This window comes from Triticum urartu, chromosome 3 (genome assembly GCF_003073215.2).
Source record: "Triticum urartu cultivar G1812 chromosome 3, Tu2.1, whole genome shotgun sequence".
In the NCBI taxonomy this organism is placed as follows: domain Eukaryota; kingdom Viridiplantae; phylum Streptophyta; class Magnoliopsida; order Poales; family Poaceae; genus Triticum; species Triticum urartu.
In genome coordinates, this window is record NC_053024.1 from 663648260 (window position 1) to 663661187 (window position 12928).

General features: G+C 47.2%; 2 protein-coding genes across 2 annotated transcripts; both read left to right on the forward strand.

Annotated features, from left to right (window-relative positions):
- Positions 1 to 9094: 9094 nt before the first annotated feature.
- Positions 9095 to 9691, forward strand: LOC125547124 (dehydration-responsive element-binding protein 2C-like). Its single transcript, XM_048711127.1, has one exon. The coding sequence runs from the start codon at positions 9107 to 9109 to the stop codon at positions 9689 to 9691; it is 585 nt and encodes a 194-aa protein (XP_048567084.1). The 5' UTR covers positions 9095 to 9106.
- A 919-nt stretch (positions 9692 to 10610) lies between these two features.
- On the forward strand, positions 10611 to 12410 carry LOC125549032 (cytochrome P450 CYP99A1-like). The gene is made up of 2 exons (XM_048712533.1): positions 10611 to 11544; positions 11629 to 12410. Exons 1-2 carry the CDS (start codon positions 10633 to 10635, stop codon positions 12259 to 12261), a joined length of 1545 nt encoding a protein of 514 aa, XP_048568490.1. The 5' UTR covers positions 10611 to 10632; the 3' UTR covers positions 12262 to 12410.
- The last annotated feature ends 518 nt before the right edge of the window (positions 12411 to 12928 follow it).

Genomic DNA, 12928 nt, shown 5'->3' on the forward strand with positions numbered 1-12928 from the left:
CAGGGACGATGACGAACACTCTGGTTGCTTTGGCTATGCTTCTGCTAGACCGTTGTCATGGAGTTCTGGAAGTGTCCGCCGCGTAGCGGTTTGTAGTCAGATACGTACTATCGTTGCAGCATGGTCCAGGCCCACTTGGACACCAATAGCGTGATCTTCTTTCTAGCAGGGGCTCGGGCCTTGGACCATGGGGAGGTCATTGCTCGGGTCTTTGGCCTAGGTTGCACAGCCATTGCCTTGCCTTTTATATCAGCAGCCTGCAAACAAGTTTTCATTAGTATAAACAAAAAAGCAACCAAGTTTTCATTAGTAGAAACAAAAAGCAACCAAGTTTTCATTAGTACTAACAAGTGTCATCTTAACCTGCTTTTCAAGCATAGCTTTCTGAGTCTAAAGAGCATCAAAAGCCTCTTTGTCTTGCTTCTTTTGTTTTGCAGCTTCTCTGACCAAATGAGCATTTCCATGATGTTTAGCTGCATCATTGTTCTTACAGCTTGATCTATTATGTCCTTGCCTTTTGCAAGAACTACAAGTGATCTTGCCACCTACTTTGCTCATCTTAGTACCCTTAGGTTTTTCTCCTTCCTCTCTCCTTCTTTCTGTTTTAGGCCTTCCAGGCAAGCTAATGTGACCAGGTGGTTGTGGCTTTGGATTTGTTGAAATAGGCCAACTCTCCTCTCCCTCCAAAGGTTGTAAGCAATGATCATATATCTTGTTGTACACTTCTATGGAGTAGCAAGGAGCAATATAATCATCAATTTTCTGTCATGTTTTATAGATAGCACTAATGGCATGGCAGAAGGGTAAACCTGACAGCTGCCAATATCTACACGACCAAGTCCAGAGCTGCAAGTTAACAGTAAATTTGAATTTCTCATGCTCTTGCACTTCAAATCCATCTTTCCCATTCCACAGCACATGGCAAAAACCTGATCTCCTTATGTTTTGCTTCAGTTTTTTGAAAATGTTGGGACATATAGTTCCTTTCCAGTTAACTGACTTCCCTCTATTTTCTTGTACCCTCACCATAATTTTGCACCTGATCCACTCAAGCATTGAGACAATAGCAAGGTACCTAGCTAACAGGATGTAGTTGTTGAAAGATTCACACATGTTGTTATCAACTGAATCACAATTAGACCCCAGCTTCATGTAGGCCCTACTCCAATGTACTGGATCAGTGTTCATCATATCTTTTGCACCCTCAACAGTAAATTGTGCTAGCCTGGCCCTGTTGTAGTTGAAAATCACTTTGTTTGGTGATTTTGCACATCTCCAAAACCTTTTCTGAAGATCATGGTCTGGGCGTTTTTTCTTCCAATTAGCATATATGTGTCTTGCACACATTCTATGCTCAGCTTTAGGAAAAATGTCCTCCATTGCCCCTATAAGTCCCTTTTGTTGATCTGACATAAATACATATCCATCTCCTTGATTGCTTATTTTCAAGTCCTGGTTTATTTTGGCAAGAAACCAGAACCATGACTCATAATTTTCTTTCTCCACAACAGCCCAAGCAATAGGATACATCTGGTTATTTGCATCTCTTCCTATAGCACACAACATCTGTCCATAGCAAGCACCTTTGAAAAAACAACCATCAAGGCCAATAACTTTTCTACAACCTGCCAAGAAACCTTTCTTCAAGGCATCAAAACACATGTAAAACCTTTGAAATACATATGACCCATCCTTTTCATTATGGTCCAACTTCACTGCAACTGTGCTTCCAGGATTAGTTCTCAGCAGCTCTAACTGATAATTAAATAATTTTGAGTACTCTCCTTCAGTGGAATGCAATAGTTTCTGCATGACCATTCTCTTTGCCTTCTTGCACTGTGCAACTGTCACATCAGCAAATAAGTCCTCAAGTACAGTTTTCCTCAAATCTTCTAACTTCCAACTTGGATTTGCTCTTATAAGCCTGCCATATTTTGTAGCAATAACAGTTGATGTGACCAGTTTGTTATCTCTTCTTGGAATGCAATGGTGCTCATCTACAAAGGTAGACACCTGTAGCCACTTATTTCTAGTAGTTTTAGAAGCATAGATCATCCAGTTGCAGCCAGGCCAAGTACACTTTGCACCTACTTTATGATTTTCATCCTTTGTGAAAGCAATATGCACATGTTTCTTAATGCCATATTTTATTAGAGCTTTCTTCATCTGATGTCTTCCTCTAAAAACCATTCCTATCTCAAATGTAGGAATTTCTGATTTGCTGTCATATTTTCTCCATTCACTTTTCCTTCTCACTAGCTGTGTGGCCCCCTCACCATCACTTTCCTCATCAAAAGAGCAGTCATCATCTGATGACACAACATCATCTTCTATGCCATCCAGCTTCTCATCACCAGACAATCCTTCAATCACATTATTATCTTTGATGACAGGCCCCACAGCATCCCCTAATTTCTTTGCTCTCTTCTGCCTCCTAATTTCCCTTGCTAATTTCCTTAATTTCTCTGCCTCTGATTCTTCAGCAGAACTGTGCTCTGACAAAGGCTGGTAGTCAATGTCACTTTCATCATCACCTTCTTCTCCTTCTTTTACATTTTCATGTAATACTTCATTAGCACTTGTTCCATTTTCAACATGATCTGTAGATGTATACTCAAATTCAGAAGTAGCTGCTGGGTTCTGTCCTTGAGTAAATTGTGGCATTGTTCCTCTCTGTGGTGTACCTGCTACTGCTTTGGTCTTTGCAGATTTTGCTTTATTTCCTACTGGAGCTGAAGAAGATGCACCTGGACATGAAGAAGATGCACCTGGACATGAAGAAGATGCACCTTGGGCTGCACCTGGAGTTGGAGGAGGAGCACATGCACCTTGAGCTGCACCTGAAGATGTAGTTGCTGAAACTGGAGCTGCAAGAGGTAATTTTCTTCTTTTAGCTGCAACTCTACTTGCTCTACTTTTCTTAATCTTCACTGGACTCTCAAATGTAGTAAGAAAGTCATTAGCCTCACTTATTATCGTCAAATTTTCTTGCTCAGCAGCTGTCCTTTTCACACCTACAACAACTTCTAGCTCTGCTCTTTGTTCTGTTAAAGCTGCTACATTTGATAAAAACATCTCATCGACCATGTTTGTCTCCACAGCATCCACATTTACCAATGCAAATCTGCTACCTTTATGCTTGGAATATGTTTCTGAAACTACCACAGGCACATCATCTACCACAGGCACATCATCTACTCTGTTTTGCAACTGCTTTACTGCTTCTTCACACAACTGCACTTCCTCCACATAGATCTCTGCACATGACCCAATAGGTGTTGCATTCCCCATCTTCTCCACACTTGAATCATCAAAAATAAATTGCAAACCCTCACTCAGTTTTTTCCCTGGAACAAGCCAGTGCATCTTGTAACTATAATCCCCCCTACAATGTCCTCTTTGTACATGATACATGTCCTGAGCATAAGACAACAAAAGCTCAAACTTTAGGCTTTTCCTATCGAACGGAAAAGTAATCATCAGACCTCCATTGTATACAAGCAATCCATCCACTGTCTCAAATTTGCCAAAATAATGTAGTGACACATAACTTATTTCTTCTTCATCTGCTGCCTCATCGACAAGACCTGCCCAAAAAAACAATCTTTACCTCATTACATAGCTCAGGACCTACCCATAAAAACAATCTTCCTATGATCTACCCTACACCTCCACCATCTGCCTGCCATGGCAGCAAAATTGGGTGCAGTAGATGACTTCTAAGCGCAGCTCTGATTTCTCCTAAACTAAGATCATGCAGTAGATGACTTTGACGGGAAAGAAAGGGGGGCGGTTGACTCACCATCGGGCGGCGTGGAGGCCGGCGGCAGGGCGGACGCATGGCGGCGTCGGCGGACGCCGCCGGCGTGCTTGACGCCGTCGCGGCAAGGTTGGGCGTCGTCGTCCAGGCACAGGGAGGTTGGTCGATGCACATGGACCGAAATCACCTGAATTGGGGGCTGATTGGTCGACCGGCTCCCCCAATCGATGAAAACACCTGAAATCTGCCAAGTCAGCACTGTCCAGTCAGCAAAGAGACTAGTCAAAACCACCTAAATCTGGTGCAAAACCACCATGGGGGAGAATTGATCCGGTTTTGGAGAGTTTAGGGGCTGATTGATCCGGTTTTAGAGTTTGGGGGGAAATCGGTCCATCAGATAGGATTTGAGGGGGATAACGATACTTTCCTCTATACAAATCCATTAACCCTATTTAAATCGGCGGTCCTATTCCCCCGTGTACCGCAGGGGATAGAGATGAAACGCGCACCCCCGAGGCCACACACAAGCGCCCTTGTGCTATATGAGCCAGCCCATCCAGGGTGTCCTCCACACCTAGAACCTTCCTAGAACAAATTTCTGTTTTTTTCTTTCTTCTGTCCTTTTTCCCTTTTTCCCTTTTTGGTTATTCCTTTCCTTCTACTTCTATTTTTTTGCTTTATTTAAAAATTATGAATATTTTTTCTCAAACAGGAACAATTTTTGAAATATGAGAACAAATTTTGAATTTCAGGAACACTTAATATTATTTTTGAAATTCATGAACATTTTTTAAATTCACGAACATTATTTTAATCATGAACTTTTTTGAATCAGAAAACTTTTTGTCAAAATTCTTGATTAGTTTGAATATTGTAAACAACTTCTGAAGTCCGTGAACATTTTTGAATTTTTTGATATTGGTGAACATTTTTTGAATCAAGAACAATTTTTGATTTATTTACTTTTTTTATTTTTTGATTTTTTTCAAAAAAATTCAATAATAGGTTGGAAATCGAGGAACATTTTCCTAATTCGTGATCATTTTCTGAAACTCAAAGGATTTTAAATTTTATGAACATTTGTTTTGAAATTGGAACATTCTTTCAAATTCATGACTATTTTTATAATCCGGGAATATTTTCTCAATTCATGAGAATTTGTTGAACATTGGAACATTTTCGAAATTCAGATTATATTTGAAATCCCAAACCTTTTTTAAAGAAGGAAAAAAAACGAAACAGAAACAGTGGAGCGTCGCCGTGCTTTTGGCCAGGCCGAATCTAGCGCGGCAGAAGGAGGGGTGTGCGTTTTCTGTCTATTCTCTGAGTTCGTCGGGGAATAGTAGGTCTCTTTTAAACTAGATGATTGTTTTTATGTATTCCTGAACATTTCCAACGTGTTATTTTTCAATTTATACATGTTTAACAAAATATATCTTTCATTTAAAATATGCTGTATCAAAGTTACTTCTTTAATGGATACCAACACGTAAATAATTTTCCATTTAAATCATACAACTAGTGAAATAAATATATTTTCAAAAGAAAATATGAAAAGGAAAAAAATGTTCATGTAGCCCAAAAATCATTCATGATTATCAGAATAAATGTTCACCTAACCAAGACGAAACATGAGGACCTTAATAATGGTAATATTTTGTCAATGAACAAGAAAATTTTAATATGACAAAGGAATACCTATGGAGATTATTTTTAAACCTTTTTTATAATAAATAATGAATACATGAATTGAATAATAAATAAACCTAACATAACAAGAAAAAAATATTAACTAATGTAAAAATTAGAAATTAAAAAATAGAATAAGTAGAAACAAAAGTGGAAACACAAAATGAGACAACAACTAACCTCGTAATGGGTGTGACCCAAGACATTAGAGTTGTGTGCGGATCACCTCTTTTTCACACAATGAGTGGCGAATAGGAATTGCCTTGGATCATATGCACAACATCTTTCAGAAACTAAGAGCACCTCCAGCCGTTGGCCCCTCAGGAGGCATAAAAATCGCCGCGTGGAGGCGAGCCGGCGGTACAATCGGCGCTGGGGGCGGTTGGGCATCCAGCCGTCGCCCCTAGGCGCCGATATTGGTCCAGTTTTCGGCCCACTTTTGGCGAATAAAGGCCCAATATGGATGAGAACCGGCTCATATTCGGCGTGGTTCGACGTTGAATTCTCAACATAAATATTTTTCAAATCACATAGTTAATCACAAAAATCAAATAGTTCAACAAAATAGTGCAACAACAAATAGCTCAATACAAATTATATAGTTCAACAAATAAAAACTCATATTTCATCACACCTCGAGCCCGACGTCGCCCTTGAGCCTCCATAGGTGCTCCAATAGATCCTGCTGTAGTTGATGATGCACCTGTGGGTCTCGGATCTCCTGATGAACACTGAGGTAGGCAGTCCAGGTTTCCGGTAGATAGTGATCAACTTGGGCTAGAGGACCCTGCCTGTAGTATGGTTCAGTGACAAACACTGGCTCTTCCTGCTCGCTCTCGATGATCATGTTGTGCAAGATGACGCAACAAGTCATGATCTCCCACGTTTGATCTTTCGACCAGGTCTGAGCAGGGTACCGGACAACAGCAAATCGAGATTGGAGCACACCAAATGGCCGCTCGACATCCTTCCTACAAGCTTCTTGCACCTTGGCAAAGTGGGCCTTCTTGCCTCTTGGCACATCATTTGAGATAGTCTTCACAAATATAGATCACCTCTTATAGATGCCATCAGCTAGGTAGTACCCCTTGTTGTAGTGCCGCCCATTGACCTCGAAGTTCACCGGAGGATAATGACCTTCAACAAGCTTGGCAAAGACAGGGGAGCACTGCAGCACATTGATGTCATTGTGAGTTCCTGGCATATCAAAGAAGGAGTGCCAAATCCAGAGGTCCTGTGTGGCCACCGCCTCAAGTACCACACTGCAACCGTCTTTGGCGCCTTTGTACATCCCCTGCCAAGCAAATGGACAGTTCTTCCATTTCCAATGCATGCAGTCGATGCTTCCGAGCATCCCAGGAAATCCTCTTGCTACATTCTGTGCTAGGATCCGAGTAGTGTCTTCCGAATTGGGTGTTCGCAAGTATTGCGGTCCAAACACTGCCACCACTGCCCGACAGAACTTGTAGAAACACTCAATGGTGGTGGACTCGGCCATGCGCCCATAGTCGTCGAGTGAATCACCGGGAGCTCTGTATGCAAGCATCCTCACCGTTGTCGTGCACTTCTGGATCGAGGTGAATCCAAGTTTTCCGGTGCAATCATTCTTGCACTTGAAGTAGCTGTCGAACTCCCGGATGAAATTCACAATCCTGAGGAAAAGCTTTCGGCTCATCCGATAACAGCGCCGAAATGTTTTGTGCCGTGCAGTGGAGCGTCGGCGAAGTAGTCGGAGTAGAGCATGCAGTAGCCTTCGATACGATGCCGATTCTTTGCTTTCATCCGCCCCGGCGCCAAGCCACCTCGCCGCGGCTTTTCATTGCTTGCCAGTAGTGCGGCGGGGACCATGAGATGCTCCTCTTCCTGAACGTCGACCTCGGCTTCCTTCTCCAGCAGCGCGGCGAGTGCTTCCTCGTCGTCCGAGTCCATTGCCGAGGCAGGCAAATCGCTGAACACCTTGCGGGCGTGGTGGGCGCGTACCCGCCGATAAACTGCCCCTCCGCGGCCGAAAACGGCAGAAAATCACCCAGCTACTGGCAGAAGGGCTACCTCGCCGAAACCTATGCTCTTTTTCCGGCGGGGATGGCTATCTAGTGATGGCGGGGCGGTGGGCGGCGCCGGGATACAACCTGTTGGCGGCCGAGCACGCGGGGGGTGGGAGGCAAATCGGGAAGAAAGATTTGACTTTTCGCCTGACGGTGTGGGCCAGACGTGCTTTTCTCTTGCACCGGAGCCCCCTCCCCCCCTCCCCCCCCCCAGTGCGTCGGGTTCGGCCTGCGAATGCCGGGCCCAAAAACGGGTCGAACCGGCGAATTTCGGCCTTCTGGGAGCGCGACTGGGGCATTTTTTCGGCACCAACGGCGAAAAAGTCGTTTGGGGGGGGATGACTGTTGGGGACGCGACTGGAGATGCTCTAAGTTAGTTGAAAATTAATATGTCTTCGATGCAGGGCTATTGGGTTGACTCCATAGGCTAGGCTATTGAGAGAATTAATATGTTTTTTCTTTCTTCTTTCCATTAATATCTACTAGTAGCTAGTTTTCTAAAGGTTTTACTCTATCAACCAGTCACGGTCTTGGTCTATGTTGCAGCGTAGAAAGCACCAGGAGCACATCATGGTGGGGGCTTGGAACAATAGGTTGTACTAAGCTATCTGGGAGTTAAGCCCCAACATTTTTCGCAATAGACGTTGCTTGCTGCTGTTTCCATCTTTGCTTGCCGTGTTGACCATCTAATTATTTAGGTTGTCTCTATCTTTGAAATGCATAGATGATGGTTATTTATTCTCATCCATTATCTGGGAAAAAACAATCCAATTTCTTGAATAAATCAAAGATGACCTGTCCATGTGACAATGCTATTCTCCAACAAAGCAGGATGAGCTGTCCAGTTGGATAATGCTCATCCAATTGTTTATCAAGCTGACCGGTCAACACGGTAATTTTAGATTGTACCCGGCGTAGTCATGCACTTATCTTTACCTCTGTAATAAACTCGGTTCATGACGGTGGTGTATCTGTTATCCGTTATTTCTGATCGTCAGATCTGCATCTAACACATTTGAGTTAAGTTGTGACATCTTTTTGCAACATAGCCCACCGTCTATTCAAACGAACTATATTCCTGCCTTACCGCATCCAAACAGCCTCAGAAGTCTTTCACTTTGCTTTATATATAAAGTAACCATCATGTCTGGACAACAAGTTCAAGGCAAGTCAAATACAAAATAAGTTTACTGGGACAACAACACCAACTCTGAATTAAAAGGCCACCATGCGGCCAATACATAAGGGCTAAGCGGCGAGGCAAGGCGACATGTTGTCACCGTCATCACGTCCATCATACTGCTAAACCATTCCTGGTCCTGCTACCTAAGAGCATCTCCAACAGGTGCTGCAAAAGACGCGCCCGCGCGATAAAATTTGGGTTTAGCGCGCGCCGGATGGTTCCGCGCGCTCCAGCGGTGGCGGTAAGTTACCGCGCGCGGAAAGCGTTTACGCGCGCGCGGGAGAAAGCGGCACGCGGCGCGGTAGATTTGGCGCGCCGCTTTGCGCGCGCCTATAAAATGCCGCGCTCGCCACGGGCACAGACACAGCCACACGCCCTCCCCTCGCAACCTCGCCGTTTCGCCGCTTTCCGCGCCACCACCGCGCCACCATGCCGCCGCGCCGCCGGGGTTCGTCGGGCTACCGCGGCGTCCGCGAGCGCCCCAACGGCTGGTACTCCGCCGAGATCCGGTCCGGCGACGTCCGGCTCGGCCTCGGGTCGTTCCGGAGCGCGTACGAGGCGGCCCGCGCGTACGACGCGGCGGCGTGGCGGTTGGGTAGGCCCCGGAAGCAGATGAACTTCCGGGACGTCTTCACGCGCGAGCAGGCGCAGCGCGTCGCCCCTCCGCCGCGTCTCATCACTGACATGGACCGTGCCGACCACGCTCGGCGCTGCCGCCGCCTCCTCATCGCCGAGGAGGACGAGCGAGCCATGGCGGAGTGGCGCCGTCGCCACCCGGAGGACGTCGCCGACGAGCGTGCCTACTGGGCGGAGAGGACGGCAAGGCGCCGCGCGGAGCGGGCGGACCGGCGTCGGCGGAAGGCATTGGCGAATGCGCAGTGCGACATCGTTTCAGCAGGTGGGAGGTCGATATTCACGTCAAACGATGAACGTTGGGACGACATTTGGCTCGATACCTCGGACAACACCGACAAGGATGATGATGGTGATGGTGGTGGTAACGATTTGGAGTAGTTTGTATCTAGTATGCCGTAGTAGTTTCTATCTAGTTGCACCGTAGTTCTATCTATCTATGTTTTCGAACTATCTATCTAGTTGCACCGATGTAAAATACCTTTGTATCGTTTTTTATCTATGCAATTTATCTTTATTTTTTATCTATGCAATTTATCTTTATTTTTATGCTTCCGAAAATGTTGTCGCGCGCGCTGCATTTTAGCGCGCTGCTGGAGCGGCACACGCACGCTACATTTTAGCGCGGCTACTGAAGCCAGCGCTGCTGCATTTTAGCGCGCCGTGCCAAATTAGGCGATGCGCGCGCGGCAAATCTGTTTTTTACGCGCGGCGCGTCTGACGCCTGTTGGAAATGCTCTAAAGAGCATGTGTCAGAGCTGCGAAAAAGCCAAGAGTTTGAATGTAGAGTCAGAGGCCCGCCGTAAGAAGACCGATATACCATCTTGTTAGGTGTCCTCCAGATGGTCCAGGTCATCGCTATAAACACTAACCAGAAGCGGCGTCTCCTCCTTCTGGTCCGGTTGGTTCGAGTTTCAAGAAACCCTGCCAGGTCTAGGGCTTTCCAGAGTGTCAGGTCCGAGAACATCAGGTCCTAGAGCCTCATGGACAAAAGACCATAAAAACTAGAGTGTTTTTCCTTTAAGTTTGTGCACATGTATTTTTGTACTTTGAATCATGTAGTGCACGGACAATTTGCTAGTATATCCAACTCTTATGTACTTTCATAAATTCAAATGTTTTTTATTGTCATTTGCTTTCCACATGTTAGATAAAAGAATGGTATCTTTCCACATGCACCTATAAATTATATTTGAATTTAATTCATACTACCATAGTGCAGTTGACTGGTGATACCGCCAGACATCGCAAGGCTTATAAAACTGCAAGAGCATTGTCTTGCTGTTCGTCCTCAGCAAAACAAACCAAGCCAAGACATCCACATGGAGCTAAGCGCAGCCACCGTCTTCCTCTCCGTCGTCTCACTGGTGATCCTTGCGTCCTTGCTTAGCCGCAGATCCAAAAAGAAGCGGCCTCCAGGTCCATGGTGCCTCCCCTTGATCGGCAACCTTCTCCACCTCCTCACCTCGCAGCCGCAGGCGGCGCTACGGGACCTGGCCAGGAAGCACGGCCCGGTGATGTCCCTGCGGCTGGGCCAAGTCGACGCCGTCGTGATCTCCTCTCCGGCGGCGGCGCAGGAGGTGCTCCGGGACAAGGACCTCACCTTCGCGTCGCGGCCGAGCATGCTCACCTCGGACATCATCCTCTACGGGAACATGGACATCGCTTTCGCGCCGTACGGCCCGTACTGGCGGATGCTGCGCAAGCTCTGCATGGTCGAGCTCCTCAGCGCGCACAAGGTGCGGCAGCTCGCGCCTGTCCGGGACGGCGAGACCCGCTCCCTCATGAGGAAGGTCGGCGCCGCGGGCCGAGGCGGCGAGCCGGTCAACCTCGGGAGGCTGCTCTGTTCGAGCTCGATCTCGATCACCGCAAAGGCGACGTTCGGCCGGCTGTGTGGCGAGGAACTCCAGGAGCAGTACATGCCGGTCGTCGAAGTGGCTGTGAAAGAAGGCGGGGGTTTCAGCGCCGGGGACCTCTTCCCGTCTCTGTGGTTCGTGGACGTCGCCACTGGGCTGACACGCCGGCTGTGGCGAACGCGCCGTCAGCTCGACGCCATATTTGACAAGATGATCGCTGAGTGCGAGGCACATCGAGCAGAGAAAAAGAAGACAGCAACGACGTCGAAGACCACCGGAGATGAAGAAGAACACCTCCTGAGTGTCTTGCTTCGGATCAAGGATGAGGGGAAGCTTGAGGTCCCCATCAGCATGACAAGCATCAAAGCAATCCTATTCGTAAGTGGTGACATATATGCTCTCAAATTAAACCATGTCCGGCGTTTTCTCTTCTTTGAGTCATACATGTTCGTCGTGGTTTAGGACATGCTCACCGGAGGCACGGAGACAACGTCGTCGGCCGCCGAGTGGATCATGTCGGAGCTCATGAGGAACCCCGATGCGATGGCCAAAGCGCAGGCTGAGGTTCGACGAACATTCGACGGCAAGAGCCCGGACGACCATGAGGGTCTCATCGACAAGCTACGCTACATGAAGATGGTGATCAAGGAGGGCCTGAGGCTGAACCCGGTGCTGCCACTCCTTCTCCCCCGCCTCTGCGGGGAGACCTGCGACATCGGTGGGTTCGAGGTCGCCAAGGGAACCAAGGTCATCGTCAACGCGTGGGCGATGGCGCGGAGCCCCGAGCAATGGCCCGACGCGGAGGAGTTCAGGCCGGAGAGGTTCGACGGCGGCACGGCGGGGGACCTCAAAGGCTTGCAGTTCGAGTACCTCCCGTTCGGTAGCGGGAGGAGGATGTGTCCTGGAGACACCTTCGGGCTCGCCGTGCTGGAGCTCATCGTTGCGCGACTTCTCTACTATTTCAACTGGAGCCTCCCCAACGGAATGCGGCCGGATGAGCTCGACATGGACATGATCGTCGGCTCGACGGCGAGGAGGAAAAACCAGCTGCACCTGTTGGCGTCGCCGTACAGGGAGCTTCCCGTGGAAATCTGAAGGCTGAGCACGCAGCTCTCATCGTTGTATACTACGTACTTTTCATGGTTAACTTTCCTTTTTATATGTGTTCATATGGTTCACTTTGGGGCTTGCGTTATTGTGTTATACTGTTGGATAAATATAAATAGAGTGAATTCCGGTTTTTACCCCCTATTTTGACATTTTTGACACTACTTACCCCATTTAGCGAAATTTCATCCATTTTACCCCATTTAACAAAAGTTCTGTCACGATTTACCCTGTTTAAAATTTCATGAGTGTTCTGGCAGACAGGTCCCAATTATAAAGTCTAGCTGGCATGCCACATTGATGGTTTTTTCCTGCTTATTTTTCTCTATCGTGAACCAGTCCTCACGGCTTCTCCCGACCGGACCGGCCCGATGGAGGTCACTTGCGTCTCGTCCAACGCATAATGCCTGAGTCGACCACGCTCCTTACTCACGCCTAATAGATTGCATCGCCCGTCCAGGCTTCTGCCCACACGTACCCGTCAGGCTCGCTCGAACTTATGGTTAGGGATTGTCAGGCAACGGCAGCGGCGTGATTTCATACCTCCTCGAGCGGTGTTATATATGGTCGTGACATCAAGACAAGAAATGACCCCGTGGAATCCGGCTCCGTCAATCTCGCCGACGTCTGGGCGCGACATCAAGGCAAGAAATGA

Coding starts and splice junctions, on each gene's coding strand:
- LOC125547124 (XM_048711127.1), top strand. CDS start 9,107: ATGCCGCCGCGCCGCCGGGGTTCGTCGGGCTACCGCGGCGTCCGCGAG.
- LOC125549032 (XM_048712533.1), top strand. CDS start 10,633: ATGGAGCTAAGCGCAGCCACCGTCTTCCTCTCCGTCGTCTCACTGGTG. Junction 11,545..11,628: donor GCATCAAAGCAATCCTATTC/GTAAGTGGTGAC, acceptor GTCGTGGTTTAG/GACATGCTCACCGGAGGCAC.